The sequence below is a fragment of the Phyllobates terribilis genome, unplaced genomic scaffold, assembly GCF_046119375.1.
Source record: "Phyllobates terribilis strain yellow unplaced genomic scaffold, ASM4611937v1 Scaffold_12__6_contigs__length_324123572, whole genome shotgun sequence".
Classification (NCBI taxonomy): domain Eukaryota; kingdom Metazoa; phylum Chordata; class Amphibia; order Anura; family Dendrobatidae; genus Phyllobates; species Phyllobates terribilis.
The window spans coordinates 91,259,175-91,283,738 of NW_027362772.1; the positions used below are offsets into that span (position 1 = coordinate 91,259,175).

At 52.9% G+C, this 24,564-nt stretch overlaps 1 protein-coding gene across 1 annotated transcript; it reads right to left on the bottom strand.

Moving 5' to 3' along the window:
- CPLANE2 (ciliogenesis and planar polarity effector complex subunit 2) lies at nt 1-23,302 on the bottom strand. The gene is made up of 5 exons (XM_073656137.1): nt 23,077-23,302; nt 944-1,096; nt 606-730; nt 380-516; nt 1-293 (listed from the first exon to the last, which is right to left on the bottom strand). Exons 1-5 carry the CDS (start codon nt 23,192-23,194, stop codon nt 50-52), a joined length of 777 nt encoding a protein of 258 aa, XP_073512238.1. The 5' UTR covers nt 23,195-23,302; the 3' UTR covers nt 1-49.
- Nucleotides 23,303-24,564: the final 1,262 nt, after the last annotated feature.

Consider the following 24,564-nt stretch of genomic DNA (forward strand, 5'->3'; position numbering starts at 1 on the left):
AGGGGTAAAGACTCTATTCCCCCATCGGTCACATCCTCCACCGCTGCCATCACCGGCCGCCGTCCTGCGCTCCGCGCTCGCTGACATCTGCCAGTCCCGCCGTCACCTGGTCTCTGCGCCAGACGACCTCCGCCAACCCGTCCAGCAGCGGAGCAGCTTCTGCCAGCTCTGCGCGCCCATCCCCGGCCCGAGGACCGCTGCCGCTTCTCACCCGCATGACCGGCAGCTGCCACGTCTCCTGGAAGTCCCGGATGTCCTGCTCGGTCACGTCCGTGTGCATGAACTGGTCCAGTCTGGGAGGTGGGGGGTTAAGGAATAAATCTGCCCCCGGTGTGAAGACTTGTGCACGGCCCGCTCCTCGCTCTGTGTGGAAGGATACTTGGTGCCGATCACCACGCGCGCCGCCGTCTCTTCTGGGCTCAGCGTCCGGGAGATCAGGGCCGGCACGTCCTCGAAGGAGGAGCGGTCAGTGAAGGAGAAGAGGAAGAGGACGGCGTCGGCATTCTCCTTACAGGCCTGCGGAGAAAGAGTCGCATCATCCACCGTCAGTCTGACACAGCGGAGCACAACCCTCACCATCCGCTCGGCCCAGCGGCACCACCTACAGGCAGAATGTGGTCAAACTTCTTCAGCGCAGACTCCCCACAATCCCAGAAATGAAAGGCGAAAACAACGGGGCGGCCGCTGTCTGCGGGACGAACCGGCCAATACACGCAGGACGTCTGGATCCCTGAGAGGAAACGGGACAGATTAGAAGCAGCCAGAACGAGCCAAGCTGCAGTGTAAAGCATGGCGGAGGGACAGAGCAGTGCCCAGAGCCTCTGAGGAGCAGAAGGTCAATTACAGACTGTAAAGATGGCGCACAACTGAGCACGCAACTTTTATCAATGGGGACAGGGCGGTACGAGACCCCGATCCATCACCTGCGTCGTCCAGACCTCACCTGTGGTCTCATGGTGCACGGGGGTCTCCTCCAATCCACAGAGTTTAGCAACCAGAGACGTCTTCCCGACACCACTTTTCCCAGAGACAAAGATTTTGTAGGTGGCGACATCAGCGGGAAACTGCGGGGGGAGAACCGGCCCCTCGATCAGCCCTGTGCAAATACACACAACGGGGTCACCAAAGAAACCACCACACCGGCCAGCAGGGGGCGGTGCGGAGATAATACAGGAGATCACACAGGGACCAGCAGAGGGCGGTGCGGAGATAATACAGGAGGTGTAATATCACACAGAGACCAGCAGAGGGCGGTGCGGAGATAATACAGGAGGTGTAATATCACACAGGGACCAGCAGAGGGCGGTGCGGAGATAATACAGATGTAATATCACACAGTGACCAGCAGGGGACAGTGCGGAGATAATACAGTAGATCACACAGTGACCAGCAGGGGACAGTGCGGAGATAATACAGTAGATTACACAGGGACCAGCAGAGGGCGGTGCGGAGATAATACAGGAGGTGTAATATCACACAGGGACCAGCAGAGGGCGGTGCGGAGATAATACAGGAGATGTAATATCACACAGGGACCAGCAGAGGGCGGTGCGGAGATAATACAGGAGATGTAATATCACACAGGGACCAGCAGAGGGCAGTGCAGAGATAATACAGGAGATGTAATATCACACAGGGACCAGCAGAGGGCGGTGCGGAGATAATACAGGAGGTGTAATATCACACAGGGACCAGCACAGGGCGGTGCGGAGATAATACAGGAGATGTAATATCACACAGAGACCAGCAGAGGGCGGTGCGGAGATAATACAGGAGGTGTAATATCACACAGGGACCAGCAGAGGGCGGTGCGGAGATAATACAGGAGATGTAATATCACACAGGGACCAGCAGAGGGCGGTGCGGAGATAATACAGGAGATGTAATATCACACAGAGACCAGCAGAGGGCGGTGCGGAGATAATACAGGAGGTGTAATATCACACAGGGACCAGCAGAGGGCGGTGCGGAGATAATACAGGAGATGTAATATCACACAAGGACCAGCAGAGGGCAGTGCGGAGATAATACAGGAGATGTAATATCACACAGGGACCAGCAGAGGGCGGTGCGGAGATAATACAGGAGATGTAATATCACACAGGGACCAGCAGAGGGCGGTGCGGAGATAATACAGGAGGTGTAATATCACACAGGGACCAGCAGAGGGCAGTGCGGAGATAATACAGGAGATGTAATATCACACAGGGACCAGCAGAGGGCGGTGCGGAGATAATACAGGAGATGTAATATCACACAGGGACCAGCAGAGGGCGGTGCGGAGATAATACAGGAGATGTAATATCACACAGGGACCAGCAGAGGGCAGTGCAGAGATAATACAGGAGATGTAATATCACACAGGGACCAGCAGAGGGCGGTGCGGAGATAATACAGGAGATGTAATATCACACAGGGACCAGCAGAGGGCGGTGCGGAGATAATACAGGAGGTGTAATATCACACAGAGACCAGCAGAGGGCGGTGCGGAGATAATACAGGAGGTGTAATATCACACAGGGACCAGCAGAGGGCGGTGCGGAGATAATACAGGAGATGTAATATCACACAGGGACCAGCAGGGGAGAGTGCGGAGATAATACAGGAGATCACACAGGGACCAGCAGAGGGCAGTGCGGAGATAATACAGGAGATGTAATATCACACAGGGACCAGCAGAGGGCGGTGCAGAGATAATACAGGAGGTGTAATATCACACAGGAACCAGCAGAGGGCGGTGCGGAGATAATATAGGAGATGTAATATCACACAGGGACCAGCAGAGGACAGTGCAGAGATAATACAGGAGATGTAATATCACACAGGGACCAGCAGGGGACAGTGCGGAGATAATACAGGAGATGTAATATCACACAGGGACCAGCAGAGGACAGTGCAGAGATAATACAGGAGATGTAATATCACACAGGGACCAGCAGAGGGCGGTGCGGAGATAATATAGGAGATGTAATATCACACAGGGACCAGCAGAGGGCAGTGTGGAGATAATACAGGAGATGTAATATCACAAAGGGACCAGCAGAGGGCGGTGCGGAGATAATACAGGAGATGTAATATCACACAGGGACCAGCAGAGGGCAGTGCGGAGATAATACAGGAGATGTAATATCACACAGGGACCAGCAGGGGGCGGTGCGGAGATAATACAGGAGATCACACAGGGACCAGCAGAGGGCGGTGCGGAGATAATACAGCAGATGTAATATCACACAGGGACCAGCAGAGGGCAGTGCGGAGATAATACAGGAGATGTAATATCACACAGGGACCAGCAGAGGGCAGTGCGGAGATAATACAGGAGATCACACAGGGACCAGCAGAGGGCAGTGCGGAGATAATACAGGAGATGTAATATCACACAGGGACCAGCAGAGGGCAGTGCGGAGATAATACAGGAGATGTAATATCACAAAGGGACCAGCAGAGGGCAGTGCGGAGATAATACAGGAGATGTAATATCACACAGGGACCAGCAGAGGGCGGTGCGGAGATAATACAGGAGATGTAATATCACAGGGACCAGCAGGGGGCGGTGCAGAGATAATACAGGAGATGTAATATCACACAGGGACCAGCAGAGGGCGGTGCAGAGATAATACAGGAGGTGTAATATAACACAGGAACCAGCAGAGGGCGGTCAGGAGATAATATAGGAGATGTAATATCACACAGGGACCAGCAGGGGACAGTGCGGAGATAATACAGGAGATCACACAGGGACCAGCAGAGGGCAGTGCGGAGATAATACAGGAGATGTAATATCACACAGGGACCAGCAGAGGGCAGTGCGGAGATAATACAGGAGATGTAATATCACAAAGGGACCAGCAGAAGGCGGTGCGGAGATCATACAGGAGATGTAATATCACACAGGGACCAGCAGAGGGCAGTGCGGAGATAATACAGGAGATGTAATATCACACAGGGACCAGCAGGGGGCGGTGCGGAGATAATACAGGAGATCACACAGGGACCAGCAGAGGGCGGTGCGGAGATAATACAGAAGATGTAATATCACACAGGGACCAGCAGAGGGCAGTGCGGAGATAATACAGGAGATGTAATATCACACAGGGACCAGCAGGGGACAGTGCGGAGATAATACAGGAGATCACACAGGGACCAGCAGAGGGCAGTGCGGAGATAATACAGGAGATGTAATATCACACAGGGACCAGCAGAGGGCAGTGCGGAGATAATACAGGAGATGTAATATCACACAGGGACCAGCAGAGGGCAGTGCGGAGATGTAATATCACACAGGGACCAGCAGAGGGCAGTGCGGAGATAATACAGGAGATGTAATATCACACAGGGACCAGCAGAGGGCGGTGCGGAGATAATACAGGAGATGTAATATCACACAGAGACGGGCAGAGGGCGGTGCGGAGATAATACAGGAGATGTAATATAACACAGGGACGGGCAGAGGGCAGTGCGGAGATAATACAGGAGATGTAATATCACACAGGGACAGGCAGAGGGCGGTGCGGAGATAATACAGGAGATCACACAGGGACCAGCAGAGGGCGGTGCGGAGATAATACAGGAGATCACACAGGGACCAGCAGAGGGCAGTGCGGAGATAATACAGGAGATCACACAGGGACCAGCAGAGGGCGGTGCGGAGATAATACAGGAGATCACACAGGGACCAGCAGAGGGCAGTGCGGAGATAATACAGGAGATGTAATATCACACAGGGACCAGCAGAGGGCAGTGCGGAGATAATACAGGAGATGTAATATCACACAGGGACCAGCAGAGGGCGGTGCGGAGATAATACAGGAGATGTAATATCACACAGGGACCAGCAGAGGGCAGTGCGGAGATAATACAGGAGATGTAATATCACAAAGGGACCAGCAGAGGGGAGTGCGGAGATAATACAGGAGATGTAATATCACACAGGGACCAGCAGAGGGCGGTGCGGAGATAATACAGGAGATGTAATATCACACAGGGACCAGCAGAGGGCAGTGCGGAGATAATACAGGAGATGTAATATCACAGGGACCAGCAGAGGGCGGTGCGGAGATAATACAGGAGATGTAATATCACAGGGACGGGCAGAGGGCAGTGCGGAGATAATACAGGAGATGTAATATCACACAGGGACGGGCAGAGGGCGGTGCGGAGATAATACAGGAGATGTAATATCACACCGGCCAGCAGAGGGCGGTGTGGAGATAATACAGGAGATGTAATATCACACAGGGACCAGCAGGGGGCAGTGCGGAGATAATACAGGAGATCACACAGGGACCAGCAGAGGGCGGTGCGGAGATAATACAGGAGATCACACAGGGACCAGCAGAGGGTAGTGCGGAGATAATACAGGAGATGTAATATCACACAGGGACCAGCAGAGGGCGGTGCGGAGATAATACAGGAGATGTAATACCACACAGGGACCAGCAGAGGGCGGTGCGGAGATAATACAGGAGATGTAATATCACACAGGGACCAGCAAAGGGCGGTGCGGAGATAATACAGGAGATGTAATATCACACAGGGACCAGCAGAGGGCAGTGCGGAGATAATACAGGAGATGTAATATCACACAGGGACCAGCAGAGGACAGTGCAGAGATAATACAGGAGATCACACAGGGACCAGCAGAGGGCAGTGCGGAGATAATACAGGAGATGTAATATCACACAGGGACCAGCAGAGGGCGGTGCGGAGATAATACAGGAGATGTAATACCACACAGGGACCAGCAGAGGGCGGTGCGGAGATAATACAGGAGATGTAATATCACACAGGGACCAGCAGAGGGCGGTGCGGAGATAATACAGGAGATGTAATATCACACAGGGACCAGCAGAGGGCAGTGCGGAGATAATACAGGAGATGTAATATCACACAGGGACCAGCAGAGGACAGTGCAGAGATAATACAGGAGATGTAATATCACACAGGGACCAGCAGAGGGCGGTGCGGAGATAATACAGGAGATGTAATATCACACAGGGACCAGCAGAGGGCGGTGCGGAGATAATACAGGAGATGTAATATCACACAGAGACCAGCAGAGGGCGGTGCGGAGATAATACAGGAGGTGTAATATCACACAGGGACCAGCAGAGGGCGGTGCGGAGATAATACAGGAGATGTAATATCACACAGGGACCAGCAGAGGGCGGTGCGGAGATAATACAGGAGATGTAATATCACACAGAGACCAGCAGAGGGCGGTGCGGAGATAATACAGGAGGTGTAATATCACACAGGGACCAGCAGAGGGCGGTGCGGAGATAATACAGGAGATGTAATATCACACAGGGACCAGCAGAGGGCAGTGCGGAGATAATACAGGAGTTTTAATATCACACAGGGACCAGCAGAGGGCGGTGCGGAGATAATACAGGAGATGTAATATCACACAGGGACCAGCAGAGGGCGGTGCGGAGATAATACAGGAGATGTAATATCACACAGGGACCAGCAGAGGGCAGTGCAGAGATAATACAGGAGATGTAATATCACACAGGGACCAGCAGAGGACAGTGCAGAGATAATACAGGAGATGTAATATCACACAGGGACCAGCAGAGGGCGGTGCGGAGATAATACAGGAGATGTAATATCACACAGGGACCAGCAGAGGGCAGTGCGGAGATAATACAGGAGATCACACAGGGACCAGCAGAGGGCGGTGCGGAGATAATACAGGAGATGTAATATCACACAGGGACCAGCAGAGGGCGGTGCGGAGATAATACAGGAGATGTAATATCACACAGGGACCAGCAGAGGGCAGTGTAGAGATAATACAGGAGATGTAATATCACACAGGGACCAGCAGAGGACAGTGCGGAGATAATACAGGAGATGTAATATCACACAGGGACCAGCAGAGGACAGTGCGGAGATAATACAGGAGATGTAATATCACACAGGGACCAGCAGAGGGCGGTGCAGAGATAATACAGGAGATGTAATATCACACAGGGACCAGCAGAGGACAGTACGGAGATAATACAGGAGATGTAATATCACACAGGGACCAGCAGAGGGCGGTGCAGAGATAATACAGGAGATGTAATATCACACAGGGACCAGCAGAGGGCGGTGCGGAGATAATACAGGAGATGTAATATCACACAGGGACCAGCAGAGGGCAGTGCGGAGATAATACAGGAGGTGTAATATCACACAGGGACCAGCAGAGGGCGGTGCGGAGATAATACAGGAGATCTCACAGGGACCAGCAGAGGGCGGTGCGGAGATAATACAGGAGATCACACAGGGACCAGCAGAGGGCGGTGCGGAGATAATACAGGAGATGTAATATCACACAGGGACCAGCAGAGGGCGGTGCGGAGATAATGCAGGAGATGTAATATCACACAGGGACCAGCAGAGGGCGGTGCGGAGATAATACAGGAGATGTAATATCACACAGGGACCAGCAGAGGGCAGTGCGGAGATAATACAGGAGATGTAATATCACACAGGGACCAGCAGAGGGCGGTGCGGAGATAATACAGGAGATGTAATATCACACAGGGACCAGCAGAGGGCGGTGCGGAGATAATACAGGAGATGTAATATCACACAGGGACCAGCAGAGGGCAGTGCGGAGATAATACAGGAGATGTAATATCACACAGGGACCAGCAGAGGGCAGTGCGGAGATAATACAGGAGATGTAATATCACACAGGGACCAGCAGACGGCAGTGCGGAGATAATACAGGAGATGTAATATCACACAGGGACCAGCAGAGGGCGGTGCGGAGATAATACAGGAGATGTAATATCACACAGGGACCAGCAGAGGGCAGTGCGGAGATAATGCAGGAGATGTAATATCACACAGGGACCAGCAGAGGGCGGTGCGGAGATAATACAGGAGATGTAATATCACACAGGGACCAGCAGAGGACAGTGCAGAGATAATACAGGAGATGTAATATCACACAGGGACCAGCAGAGGGCGGTGCGGAGATAATACAGGAGATCACACAGGGACCAGCAGAGGGCGGTGCGGAGTTAATACAGGAGATGTAATATCACACAGGGACCAGCAGAGGGCGGTGCGGAGTTAATACAGGAGATGTAATATCACACAGGGACCAGCAGAGGGCGGTGCGGAGATAATACAGGAGATCACACAGGGACCAGCAGAGGGCGGTGCGGAGATAATACAGGAGATCACACAGGGACCAGCAGAGGGCGGTGCGGAGATAATACAGGAGATGTAATATCACACAGGGACCAGCAGAGGGCGGTGCGGAGATAATACAGAAGATGTAATATCACACAGGGACCAGCAGAGGGCAGTGCGGAGATAATACAGTAGATGTAATATCACACAGGGACCAGCAGAGGGCGGTGCGGAGATAATACAGGAGATGTAATATCACACAGGGACCAGCAGAGGGCGGTGCGGAGATAATACAGGAGATGTAATATCACACAGGGACCAGCAGAGGGCAGTGCAGAGATAATACAGGAGATGTAATATCACACAGGGACCAGCAGAGGGCGGTGCGGAGATAATACAGGAGATGTAATATCACACAGGGACCAGCAGAGGGCGGTGCGGAGATAATACAGGAGATGTAATATCACACAGGGACCAAGAGAGGGCGGTGCAGAGATAATACAGGAGATGTAATATCACACAGGGACGGGCAGAGGGCAGTGCGGAGATAATACAGGAGATGTAATATCACACAGGGACGGGCAGAGGGCAGTGCGGAGATAATACAGGAGATGTAATATCACACAGGGACCAGCAGAGGGCAGTGCAGAGATAATACAGGAGATGTAATATCACACAGGGACCAGCAGAAGGCAGTGCGGAGATAATACAGGAGATGTAATATCACACAGGGACCAGCAGAGGGTGGTGCGGAGATAATACAGGAGATGTAATATCACACAGGGACCAGCAGAGGGCAGTGCGGAGATAATACAGGAGGTGTAATATCACACAGGGACCAGCAGAGGGCGGTGCGGAGATAATACAGGAGATGTAATATCACACAGGGACCAGCAGAGGGCGGTGCGGAGATAATACAGGAGATCACACAGGGACCAGCAGAGGGCGGTGCGGAGATAATACAGGAGATGTAATATCACACAGGGACCAGCAGGGGGCGGTGCAGAGATAATACAGGAGATGTAATATCACACAGGGACCAGCAGAGGGCAGTGCGGAGATAATACAGGAGATCACACAGGGACCAGCAGAAGGCGGTGCGGAGATAATACAGGAGATGTAATATCACACAGGGACCAGCAGAGGGCGGTGCGGAGATAATACAGGAGATGTAATATCACACAGGGACCAGCAGAGGGCAGTGCAGAGATAATACAGGAGATGTAATATCACACAGGGACCAGCAGAGGACAGTGCGGAGATAATACAGGAGATGTAATATCACACAGGGACCAGCAGAGGGCGGTGCGGAGATAATACAGGAGATGTAATATCACACAGGGACCAGCAGAGGGCAGTGCAGAGATAATACAGGAGATGTAATATCACACAGGGACCAGCAGAGGACAGTGCGGAGATAATACAGGAGATGTAATATCACACAGGGACCAGCAGAGGGCGGTGCAGAGATAATACAGGAGATGTAATATCACACAGGGACCAGCAGAGGGCGGTGCGGAGATAATACAGGAGATCACACAGGGACCAGCAGAGGGCGGTGCGGAGATAATACAGGAGATGTAATATCACACAGGGACCAGCAGAGGGCAGTGCGGAGATAATACAGGAGGTGTAATATCACACAGGGACCAGCAGAGGGCGGTGCGGAGATAATACAGGAGATCACACAGGGACCAGCAGAGGGCGGTGCGGAGATAATACAGGAGATCACACAGGGACCAGCAGAGGGCGGTGCGGAGATAATACAGGAGATGTAATATCACACAGGGACCAGCAGAGGGCGGTGCGGAGATAATACAGGAGATGTAATATCACACAGGGACCAGCAGAGGGCGGTGCGGAGATAATACAGGAGATCACACAGGGACCAGCAGAGGGCGGTGCGGAGATAATACAGGAGATGTAATATCACACAGGGACCAGCAGAGGGCAGTGCGGAAATAATACAGGAGATGTAATATCACACAGGGACCAGCAGAGGGCGGTGCGGAGATAATACAGGAGATGTAATATCACACAGGGACCAGCAGAGGGCGGTGCGGAGATAATACAGGAGATGTAATATCACACAGGGACCAGCAGAGGGCGGTGCGGAGATAATACAGGAGATGTAATATCACACAGGGACCAGCAGAGGGCAGTGCGGAGATAATACAGGAGATGTAATATCACACAGGGACCAGCAGAGGGCGGTGCGGAGATAATACAGGAGATCACACAGGGACCAGCAGAGGGCGGTGCGGAGTTAATACAGGAGATGTAATATCACACAGGGACCAGCAGAGGGCGGTGCGGAGATAATACAGGAGATGTAATATCACACAGGGACCAGCAGAGGACAGTGCAGAGATAATACAGGAGATGTAATATCACACAGGGACCAGCAGAGGGCGGTGCGGAGATAATACAGGAGATCACACAGGGACCAGCAGAGGGCGGTGCGGAGATAATACAGGAGATCACACAGGGACCAGCAGAGGGCGGTGCGGAAATAATACAGGAGATGTAATATCACACAGGGACCAGCAGAGGGCGGTGCGGAGATAATACAGAAGATGTAATATCACACAGGGACCAGCAGAGGGCAGTGCGGAGATAATACAGTAGATGTAATATCACACAGGGACCAGCAGAGGGCGGTGCGGAGATAATACAGGAGATGTAATATCACACAGGGACCAGCAGAGGGCGGTGCGGAGATAATACAGGAGATGTAATATCACACAGGGACCAGCAGAGGGCGGTGCGGAGATAATACAGGAGATGTAATATCAAACAGGGACCAAGAGAGGGCGGTGCAGAGATAATACAGGAGATGTAATATCACACAGGGACGGGCAGAGGGCAGTGCGGAGATAATACAGGAGATGTAATATCACACAGGGACCAGCAGAGGGCAGTGCAGAGATAATACAGGAGATGTAATATCACACAGGGACCAGCAGAAGGCAGTGCGGAGATAATACAGGAGATGTAATATCACACAGGGACCAGCAGAGGGTGGTGCGGAGATAATACAGGAGATGTAATATCACACAGGGACCAGCAGAGGGCAGTGCGGAGATAATACAGGAGGTGTAATATCACACAGGGACCAGCAGAGGGCGGTGCGGAGATAATACAGGAGATGTAATATCACACAGGGACCAGCAGAGGGCGGTGCGGAGATAATACAGGAGATCACACAGGGACCAGCAGAGGGCGGTGCGGAGATAATACAGGAGATGTAATATCACACAGGGACCAGCAGAGGGCAGTGCGGAGATAATACAGGAGATGTAATATCACACAGGGACCAGCAGAGGGCGGTGCGGAGATAATACAGGAGATGTAATATCACACAGGGACCAGCAGAGGGCGGTGCGGAGATAATACAGGAGATGTAATATCACACAGGGACCAGCAGAGGGCAGTGCGGAGATAATACAGGAGATGTAATATCACACAGGGACCAGCAGAGGGCAGTGCGGAGATAATACAGGAGATGTAATATCACACAGGGACCAGCAGAGGGCGGTGCGGAGATAATACAGGAGATGTAATATCACACAGGGACCAGCAGAGGGCGGTGCGGAGATAATACAGGAGATATAATATCACACAGGGACCAGCAGAGGGCAGTGCGGAGATAATACAGGAGATGTAATATCACACAGGGACCAGCAGAGGACAGTGCAGAGATAATACAGGAGATGTAATATCACACAGGGACCAGCAGAGGGCGGTGCGGAGATAATACAGGAGATGTAATATCACACAGGGACCAGCAGAGGACAGTGCAGAGATAATACAGGAGATGTAATATCACACAGGGACGGGCAGAGGGCGGTGCGGAGATAATACAGGAGATGTAATATCACACAGGGACCAGCAGAGGGCAGTGCAGAGATAATACAGGAGATGTAATATCACACAGGGACCAGCAGAGGGCGGTGCGGAGATAATACAGGAGATGTAATATCACACAGGGACCAGCAGAGGGCAGTGCGGAGATAATACATGAGATGTAATATCACACAGGGACCAACAGATGGCGGTGCGGAGATAATACAGGAGATGTAATATCACACAGGGACCGGCAGAGGGCGGTGCGGAGATAATACAGGAGATGTAATATCACACAGGGACGGGCAGAGGGCGGTGCGGAGATAATACAGGAGATGTAATATCACACAGGGACCAGCAGAGGGCAGTGCGGAGATAATACAGGAGATGTAATATCACACAGAGACCAGCAGAGGGCAGTGCGGAGATAATACAGGAGATTTAATATCACACAGGGACCAGCAGAGGGCAGTGCGGAGATAATACAGTAGATGTAATATCACACAGGGACCAGCAGAGGGCGGTGCGGAGATAATACAGGAGATGTAATATCACACAGGGACCAGCAGAGGGCGGTGCGGAGATAATACAGGAGATGTAATATCACACAGGGACCAGCAGAGGGCAGTGCAGAGATAATACAGGAGATGTAATATCACACAGGGACCAGCAGAGGGCGGTGCGGAGATAATACAGGAGATGTAATATCACACAGGGACCAGCAGAGGGCGGTGCGGAGATAATACAGGAGATGTAATATCACACAGGGACCAAGAGAGGGCGGTGCAGAGATAATACAGGAGATGTAATATCACACAGGGACGGGCAGAGGGCAGTGCGGAGATAATACAGGAGATGTAATATCACACAGGGACGGGCAGAGGGCAGTGCGGAGATAATACAGGAGATGTAATATCACACAGGGACCAGCAGAGGGCAGTGCAGAGATAATACAGGAGATGTAATATCACACAGGGACCAGCAGAAGGCAGTGCGGAGATAATACAGGAGATGTAATATCACACAGGGACCAGCAGAGGGTGGTGCGGAGATAATACAGGAGATGTAATATCACACAGGGACCAGCAGAGGGCAGTGCGGAGATAATACAGGAGGTGTAATATCACACAGGGACCAGCAGAGGGCGGTGCGGAGATAATACAGGAGATGTAATATCACACAGGGACCAGCAGAGGGCGGTGCGGAGATAATACAGGAGATCACACAGGGACCAGCAGAGGGCGGTGCGGAGATAATACAGGAGATGTAATATCACACAGGGACCAGCAGAGGGCGGTGCGGAGATAATACAGGAGATGTAATATCACACAGGGACCAGCAGAGGGCGGTGCGGAGATAATACAGGAGATCACACAGGGACCAGCAGAGGGCGGTGCGGAGATAATACAGGAGATGTAATATCACACAGGGACCAGCAGAGGGCAGTGCGGAGATAATACAGGAGATGTAATATCACACAGGGACCAGCAGAGGGCGGTGCGGAGATAATACAGGAGATGTAATATCACACAGGGACCAGCAGAGGGCAGTGCAGAGATAATACAGGAGATGTAATATCACACAGGGACCAGCAGGGGGCGGTGCAGAGATAATACAGGAGATGTAATATCACACAGGGACCAGCAGAGGGCGGTGCGGAGATAATACAGATGTAATATCACACAGGGACCAGCAGGGGACAGTGCGGAGATAATACAGATGTAATATCACACAGGGACCAGCAGGGGACAGTGCGGAGATAATACAGGAGATCACACAGGGACCAGCAGAGGGCGGTGCGGAGATAATACAGGAGATGTAATATCACACAGGGACCAGCAGAGGGCAGTGCGGAGATAATACAGGAGATGTAATATCACACAGGGACCAGCAGAGGGCAGTGCAGAGATAATACAGGAGATGTAATATCACACAGGGACCAGCAGGGGGCGGTGCAGAGATAATACAGGAGATGTAATATCACACAGGGACCAGCAGAGGGCGGTGCGGAGATAATACAGGAGATCACACAGGGACCAGCAGAGGGCGGTGCGGAGATAATACAGGAGATCACACAGGGACCAGCAGAGGGCGGTGCGGAGATAATACAGATGTAATATCACACAGGGACCAGCAGAGGGCGGTGCGGAGATAATACAGGAGATGTAATATCACACAGGGACCAGCAGAGGGCGGTGCAGAGATAATACAGGAGATGTAATATCACACAGGGACCAGCAGGGGGCGGTGCGGAGATAATACAGATGTAATATCACACAGGGACCAGCAGGGGGCGGTGCGGAGATAATACAGGAGATCACACAGGGACCAGCAGAGGGCGGTGCGGAGATAATACAGGAGATGTAATATCACACAGGGACCAGCAGAGGGCGGTGCGGAGATAATACAGGAGATCACACAGGGACCAGCAGAGGGCGGTGCGGAGATAATACAGGAGATGTAATATCACACAGGGACCAGCAGAGGGCAGTGCGGAGATAATACAGGAGATGTAATATCACACAGGGACCAGCAGAGGGCAGTGCAGAGATAATACAGGAGATGTAATATCACACAGGGACCAGCAGGGGGCGGTGCAGAGATAATACAGGAGATGTAATATCACACAGGGACCAGCAGAGGGCGGTGCGGAGATAATACAGGAGATCACACAGGGACCAGCAGAGGGCGGTGCGGAGATAATACAGGAGATCACACAGGGACCAGCAGAGGGCGGTGCGGAGATAATACAGATGTAATATCACACAGGGACCAGCAGAGGGCGGTGCGGAGATAATACAGGAGATGTAATATCACACAGGGACCAGCAGAGGGCGGTGCAGAGATAATACAGGAGATGTAATATCACACAGGGACCAGCAGGGGGCGGTGCGGAGATAATACAGATGTAATATCACACAGGGACCAGCAGGGGGCGGTGCGGAGATAATACAGGAGATCACACAGGGACCAGCAGAGGGCGGTGCGGAGATAATACAGATGTAATATCACACAGGGACCAGCAGGGGGCGGTGCGGAGATAATACAGGAGATGTAATATCACACAGGGACCAGCAGAGGGCAGTGCGGAGATAATACAGGAGATGTAATATCACACAGGGACCAGCAGAGGGCGGTGCGGAGATAATACAGGAGATCACACAGGGACCAGCAGAGGGCGGTGCGGAGTTAATACAGGAGATGTAATATCACACAGGGACCAGCAGAGGGCGGTGCGGAGATAATACAGGAGATGTAATATCACACAGGGACCAGCAGAGAACAGTGCAGAGATAATACAGGAGATGTAATATCACACAGGGACCAGCAGAGGGCGGTGCGGAGATAATACAGGAGATCACACAGGGACCAGCAGAGGGCGGTGCGGAGATAATACAGGAGATCACACAGGGACCAGCAGAGGGCGGTGCGGAAATAATACAGGAGATGTAATATCACACAGGGACCAGCAGAGGGCGGTGCGGAGATAATACAGAAGATGTAATATCACACAGGGACCAGCAGAGGGCAGTGCGGAGATAATACAGTAGATGTAATATCACACAGGGACCAGCAGAGGGCGGTGCGGAGATAATACAGGAGATGTAATATCACACAGGGACCAGCAGAGGACAGTGCAGAGATAATACAGGAGATGTAATATCACACAGGGACCAGCAGAGGGCGGTGCGGAGATAATACAGGAGATGTAATATCACACAGGGACCAGCAGAGGACAGTGCAGAGATAATACAGGAGATGTAATATCACACAGGGACGGGCAGAGGGCGGTGCGGAGATAATACAGGAGATGTAATATCACACAGGGACCAGCAGAGGGCAGTGCAGAGATAATACAGGAGATGTAATATCACACAGGGACCAGCAGAGGGCGGTGCGGAGATAATACAGGAGATGTAATATCACACAGGGACCAGCAGAGGGCAGTGCGGAGATAATACATGAGATGTAATATCACACAGGGACCAACAGATGGCGGTGCGGAGATAATACAGGAGATGTAATATCACACAGGGACCGGCAGAGGGCGGTGCGGAGATAATACAGGAGATGTAATATCACACAGGGACGGGCAGAGGGCGGTGCGGAGATAATACAGGAGATGTAATATCACACAGGGACCAGCAGAGGGCAGTGCGGAGATAATACAGGAGATGTAATATCACACAGAGACCAGCAGAGGGCAGTGCGGAGATAATACAGGAGATTTAATATCACACAGGGACCAGCAGAGGGCAGTGCGGAGATAATACAGTAGATGTAATATCACACAGGGACCAGCAGAGGGCGGTGCGGAGATAATACAGGAGATGTAATATCACACAGGGACCAGCAGAGGGCGGTGCGGAGATAATACAGGAGATGTAATATCACACAGGGACCAGCAGAGGGCAGTGCAGAGATAATACAGGAGATGTAATATCACACAGGGACCAGCAGAGGGCGGTGCGGAGATAATACAGGAGATGTAATATCACACAGGGACCAGCAGAGGGCGGTGCGGAGATAATACAGGAGATGTAATATCACACAGGGACCAAGAGAGGGCGGTGCAGAGATAATACAGGAGATGTAATATCACACAGGGACGGGCAGAGGGCAGTGCGGAGATAATACAGGAGATGTAATATCACACAGGGACGGGCAGAGGGCAGTGCGGAGATAATACAGGAGATGTAATATCACACAGGGACCAGCAGAGGGCAGTGCAGAGATAATACAGGAGATGTAATATCACACAGGGACCAGCAGAAGGCAGTGCGGAGATAATACAGGAGATGTAATATCACACAGGGACCAGCAGAGGGTGGTGCGGAGATAATACAGGAGATGTAATATCACACAGGGACCAGCAGAGGGCAGTGCGGAGATAATACAGGAGGTGTAATATCACACAGGGACCAGCAGAGGGCGGTGCGGAGATAATACAGGAGATGTAATATCACACAGGGACCAGCAGAGGGCGGTGCGGAGATAATACAGGAGATCACACAGGGACCAGCAGAGGGCGGTGCGGAGATAATACAGGAGATGTAATATCACACAGGGACCAGCAGAGGGCGGTGCGGAGATAATACAGGAGATGTAATATCACACAGGGACCAGCAGAGGGCGGTGCGGAGATAATACAGGAGATCACACAGGGACCAGCAGAGGGCGGTGCGGAGATAATACAGGAGATGTAATATCACACAGGGACCAGCAGAGGGCAGTGCGGAGATAATACAGGAGATGTAATATCACACAGGGACCAGCAGAGGGCGGTGCGGAGATAATACAGGAGATGTAATATCACACAGGGACCAGCAGAGGGCAGTGCAGAGATAATACAGGAGATGTAATATCACACAGGGACCAGCAGGGGGCGGTGCAGAGATAATACAGGAGATGTAATATCACACAGGGACCAGCAGAGGGCGGTGCGGAGATAATACAGATGTAATATCACACAGGGACCAGCAGGGGACAGTGCGGAGATAATACAGATGTAATATCACACAGGGACCAGCAGGGGACAGTGCGGAGATAATACAGGAGATCACACAGGGACCAGCAGAGGGCGGTGCGGAGATAATACAGGAGATGTAATATCACACAGGGACCAGCAGAGGGCAGTGCGGAGATAATACAGGAGATGTAATATCACACAGGGACCAGCAGAGGGCAGTGCAGAGATAATACAGGAGATGTAATATCACACAGGGACCAGCAGGGGGCGGTGCAGAGATAATACAGGAGATGTAATATCACACAGGGACCAGCAGAGGGCGGTGCGGAGATAATACAGGAGATCACACAGGGACCAGCAGAGGGCGGTGCGGAGATAATACAGGAGATCACACAGGGACCAGCAGAGGGCGGTGCGGAGATAATACAGATGTAATATCACACAGGGACCAGCAGAGGGCGGTGCGGAGATAATACAGGAGATGTAATATCACACAGGGACCAGCAGAGGGCGGTGCAGAGATAATACAGGAGATGTAATATCACACAGGGACCAGCAGGGGGCGGTGCGGAGATAATACAGATGTAATATCACACAGGGACCAGCAGGGGGCGGTGCGGAGATAATACAGGAGATCACACAGGGACCAGCAGAGGGCGGTGCGGAGATAATACAGGAGATGTAATATCACACAGGGACCAGCAGAGGGCGGTGCGGAGATAATACAGGAGATCACACAGGGACCAGCAGAGGGCGGTGCGGAGATAATACAGGAGATGTAATATCACACAGGGACCAGCAGAGGGCAGTGCGGAGATAATACAGGAGATGTAATATCACACAGGGACCAGCAGAGGGCAGTGCAGAGATAATACAGGAGATGTAATATCACACAGGGACCAGCAGGGGGCGGTGCAGAGATAATACAGGAGATGTAATATCACACAGGGACCAGCAGAGGGCGGTGCGGAGATAATACAGGAGATCACACAGGGACCAGCAGAGGGCGGTGCGGAGATAATACAGGAGATCACACAGGGACCAGCAGAGGGCGGTGCGGAGATAATACAGATGTAATATCACACAGGGACCAGCAGAGGGCGGTGCGGAGATAATACAGGAGATGTAATATCACACAGGGACCAGCAGAGGGCGGTGCAGAGATAATACAGGAGATGTAATATCACACAGGGACCAGCAGGGGGCGGTGCGGAGATAATACAGATGTAATATCACACAGGGACCAGCAGGGGGCGGTGCGGAGATAATACAGGAGATCACACAGGGACCAGCAGAGGGCGGTGCGGAGATAATACAGATGTAATATCACACAGGGACCAGCAGGGGGCGGTGCGGAGATAATACAGGAGATGTAATATCACACAGGGACCAGCAGAGGGCAGTGCGGAGATAATACAGGAGATGTAATATCACACAGGGACCAGCAGAGGGCGGTGCGGAGATAATACAGGAGATCACACAGGGACCAGCAGAGGGCGGTGCGGAGTTAATACAGGAGATGTAATATCACACAGGGACCAGCAGAGGGCGGTGCGGAGATAATACAGGAGATGTAATATCACACAGGGACCAGCAGAGAACAGTGCAGAGATAATACAGGAGATGTAATATCACACAGGGACCAGCAGAGGGCGGTGCGGAGATAATACAGGAGATCACACAGGGACCAGCAGAGGGCGGTGCGGAGATAATACAGGAGATCACACAGGGACCAGCAGAGGGCGGTGCGGAAATAATACAGGAGATGTAATATCACACAGGGACCAGCAGAGGGCGGTGCGGAGATAATACAGAAGATGTAATATCACACAGGGACCAGCAGAGGGCAGTGCGGAGATAATACAGTAGATGTAATATCACACAGGGACCAGCAGAGGGCGGTGCGGAGATAATACAGGAGATGTAATATCACACAGGGACCAGCAGAGGGCGGTGCGGAGATAATACAGGAGATGTAATATCACACAGGGACCAGCAGAGGGCGGTGCGGAGATAATACAGGAGATGTAATATCACACAGGGACCAAGAGAGGGCGGTGCAGAGATAATACAGGAGATGTAATATCACACAGGGACGGGCAGAGGGCAGTGCGGAGATAATACAGGAGATGTAATATCACACAGGGACCAGCAGAGGGCAGTGCAGAGATAATACAGGAGATGTAATATCACACAGGGACCAGCAGAAGGCAGTGCGGAGATAATACAGGAGATGTAATATCACACAGGGACCAGCAGAGGGTGGTGCGGAGATAATACAGGAGATGTAATATCACACAGGGACCAGCAGAGGGCAGTGCGGAGATAATACAGGAGGTGTAATATCACACAGGGACCAGCAGAGGGCGGTGCGGAGATAATACAGGAGATGTAATATCACACAGGGACCAGCAGAGGGCGGTGCGGAGATAATACAGGAGATCACACAGGGACCAGCAGAGGGCGGTGCGGAGATAATACAGGAGATGTAATATCACACAGGGACCAGCAGAGGGCAGTGCGGAGATAATACAGGAGATGTAATATCACACAGGGACCAGCAGAGGGCGGTGCGGAGATAATACAGGAGATGTAATATCACACAGGGACCAGCAGAGGGCGGTGCGGAGATAATACAGGAGATGTAATATCACACAGGGACCAGCAGAGGGCAGTGCGGAGATAATACAGGAGATGTAATATCACACAGGGACCAGCAGAGGGCAGTGCGGAGATAATACAGGAGATGTAATATCACACAGGGACCAGCAGAGGGCGGTGCGGAGATAATACAGGAGATGTAATATCACACAGGGACCAGCAGAGGGCGGTGCGGAGATAATACAGGAGATATAATATCACACAGGGACCAGCAGAGGGCAGTGCGGAGATAATACAGGAGATGTAATATCACACAGGGACCAGCAGAGGACAGTGCAGAGATAATACAGGAGATGTAATATCACACAGGGACCAGCAGAGGGCGGTGCGGAGATAATACAGGAGATGTAATATCACACAGGGACCAGCAGAGGACAGTGCAGAGATAATACAGGAGATGTAATATCACACAGGGACCAGCAGAGGGCGGTGCGGAGATAATACAGGAGATCACACAGGGACCAGCAGAGGGCGGTGCGGAGTTAATACAGGAGATGTAATATCACACAGGGACCAAGAGAGGGCGGTGCAGAGATAATACAGGAGATGTAATATCACACAGGGACCAGCAGAGGACAGTGCAGAGATAATACAGGAGATGTAATATCACACAGGGACGGGCAGAGGGCGGTGCGGAGATAATACAGGAGATGTAATATCACACAGGGACCAGCAGAGGGCAGTGCAGAGATAATACAGGAGATGTAATATCACACAGGGACCAGCAGAGGGCGGTGCGGAGATAATACAGGAGATGTAATATCACACAGGGACCAGCAGAGGGCAGTGCGGAGATAATACATGAGATGTAATATCACACAGGGACCAACAGATGGCGGTGCGGAGATAATACAGGAGATGTAATATCACACAGGGACCGGCAGAGGGCGGTGCGGAGATAATACAGGAGATGTAATATCACACAGGGACGGGCAGAGGGCGGTGCGGAGATAATACAGGAGATGTAATATCACACAGGGACCAGCAGAGGGCAGTGCGGAGATAATACAGGAGATGTAATATCACACAGAGACCAGCAGAGGGCGGTGCGGAGATAATACAGGAGATGTAATATCACACAGGGACCAGCAATATCACACAGGGACCAGCAGAGGGCAGTGCGGAGATAATACAGGAGATGTAATATCACACAGGGACCAACAGATGGCGGTGCGGAGATAATACAGGAGATGTAATATCACACAGGGACCGGCAGAGGGCGGTGCGGAGATAATACAGGAGATGTAATATCACACAGGGACGGGCAGAGGGCGGTGCGGAGATAATACAGGAGATGTAATATCACACAGGGACCAGCAGAGGGCAGTGCGGAGATAATACAGGAGATGTAATATCACACAGGGACCAGCAGAGGGCAGTGCAGAGATAATACAGGAGATTTAATATCACACAGGGACCAGCAGAGGGCGGTGCGGAGATAATACAGGAGATGTAATATCACACAGGGACCAGCAGAGGGCGGTGCGGAGATAATACAGATGTAATATCACACAGGGACCAGCAGGGGACAGTGCGGAGATAATACAGATGTAATATCACACAGGGACCAGCAGGGGACAGTGCGGAGATAATACAGGAGATCACACAGGGACCAGCAGAGGGCGGTGCGGAGATAATACAGGAGATGTAATATCACACAGGGACCAGCAGAGGGCAGTGCGGAGATAATACAGGAGATGTAATATCACACAGGGACCAGCAGAGGGCAGTGCAGAGATAATACAGGAGATGTAATATCACACAGGGACCAGCAGGGGGCGGTGCAGAGATAATACAGGAGATGTAATATCACACAGGGACCAGCAGAGGGCGGTGCGGAGATAATACAGGAGATCACACAGGGACCAGCAGAGGGCGGTGCGGAGATAATACAGGAGATCACACAGGGACCAGCAGAGGGCGGTGCGGAGATAATACAGATGTAATATCACACAGGGACCAGCAGAGGGCGGTGCGGAGATAATACAGGAGATGTAATATCACACAGGGACCAGCAGAGGGCGGTGCAGAGATAATACAGGAGATGTAATATCACACAGGGACCAGCAGGGGGCGGTGCGGAGATAATACAGATGTAATATCACACAGGGACCAGCAGGGGGCGGTGCGGAGATAATACAGGAGATCACACAGGGACCAGCAGAGGGCGGTGCGGAGATAATACAGATGTAATATCACACAGGGACCAGCAGAGGGCGGTGCGGAGATAATACAGGAGATCACACAGGGACCAGCAGAGGGCGGTGCGGAGATAATACAGGAGATGTAATATCACACAGGGACCAGCAGAGGGCAGTGCGGAGATAATACAGGAGATGTAATATCACACAGGGACCAGCAGAGGGCAGTGCAGAGATAATACAGGAGATGTAATATCACACAGGGACCAGCAGGGGGCGGTGCAGAGATAATACAGGAGATGTAATATCACACAGGGACCAGCAGAGGGCGGTGCGGAGATAATACAGGAGATCACACAGGGACCAGCAGAGGGCGGTGCGGAGATAATACAGGAGATCACACAGGGACCAGCAGAGGGCGGTGCGGAGATAATACAGATGTAATATCACACAGGGACCAGCAGAGGGCGGTGCGGAGATAATACAGGAGATGTAATATCACACAGGGACCAGCAGAGGGCGGTGCAGAGATAATACAGGAGATGTAATATCACACAGGGACCAGCAGGGGGCGGTGCGGAGATAATACAGATGTAATATCACACAGGGACCAGCAGGGGGCGGTGCGGAGATAATACAGGAGATCACACAGGGACCAGCAGAGGGCGGTGCGGAGATAATACAGATGTAATATCACACAGGGACCAGCAGAGGGCGGTGCGGAGATAATACAGGAGATCACACAGGGACCAGCAGAGGGCAGTGCGGAGATAATACAGGAGATGTAATATGACACAAGAACCAGCAGGTGGCGGCAGTTACCGTACGCTCTTCGCTTCTTCTTCCGCAGGACACAGGTTAGATAGTCGCGGCCTTCGGGTGACTGCAGCCAGTCCGGTGTGATCAGACTCCCGGGTGTGCGCACAGGGATCCTGGACATTTTACCGATCGCACATCCGGGACGCGGATGTTCCCGGAGCGCTGTTGCAGCGTAATGACGTCAGCTCCAAGAAAGATCACATGACTGAAATACACGACAGTTAGTCACGTGATCCCTGTCAGTGATGACCACGCCAAGAAAACATGCGTGACGTCAGGCGTCCAGTGTTACCTGCACGTTTCTGCTCCCGCGATCTCCTGATCTCCCCGCACCGGGAACCGCCAGTAACGTGCGATCACCGTCACCAGGGCCCCCGCCCCATCCTGAGGACCCATCAATGGAGGCGACCACTGAGTACAGCAGCCCCCCAACATCACTGCTGACTCAACTGCCCGCCTTAAACCCCAGCACTCCTCTGCCCCCCTTTCACCCCCCCAGCACTCCTCTGCCCCCCTTCACCCCCCCAGCACTCCTCTGCCCCCCTTCACCCCCCCCAGCACTCCTCTGCCCCTTCCCCCACTCCTGCCCTTCCCCCCAGCTCTCCCTCTGCCCCTTTCACCCCCCCCAGCACTCCTCTGCCCCCTTTCACCCCCCCAGCACTCCTCTGCCCCCTTTCACCCCCCCCCAGCACTCCTCTGCCCCCTTTCACCCCCCCCCAGCACTCCTCTGCCCCCTTTCACCCCCCCAGCACTCCTCTGCCCCCTTTCACCCCCCCCAGCACTCCTCTGCCCCCTTTCACCCCCCCCAGCACTCCTCTGCCCCCTTCACCCCCCCCAGCACTCCTCTGCCCCCCTTCACCCCCCCAGCACTCCTCTGCCCCTTCCCCCACTCCTGCCCTTCCCCCCAGCTCTCCCTCTGCCCCTTTCACCCCCCCCAGCACTCCTCTGCCCCCTTTCACCCCCCCAGCACTCCTCTGCCCCCTTTCACCCCCCCAGCACTCCTCTGCCCCCCTTTCACCCCCCCAGCACTCCTCTGCCCCCCTTCACCCCCCCAGCACTCCTCTGCCCCTTCCCCCACTCCTGCCCTTCCCCCCAGCTCTCCCTCTGCCCCTTTCACCCCCCCCAGCACTCCTCTGCCCCCTTTCACCCCCCCAGCACTCCTCTGCCCCCTTTCACCCCCCCCCAGCACTCCTCTGCCCCCTTTCACCCCCCCCCAGCACTCCTCTGCCCCCTTTCACCCCCCCAGCACTCCTCTGCCCCCTTTCACCCCCCCCAGCACTCCTCTGCCCCCTTTCACCCCCCCCAGCACTCCTCTGCCCCCTTCACCCCCCCCAGCACTCCTCTGCCCCCCTTCACCCCCCCAGCACTCCTCTGCCCCTTCCCCCACTCCTGCCCTTCCCCCCAGCTCTCCCTCTGCCCCTTTCACCCCCCCCAGCACTCCTCTGCCCCCTTTCACCCCCCCAGCACTCCTCTGCCCCCTTTCACCCCCCC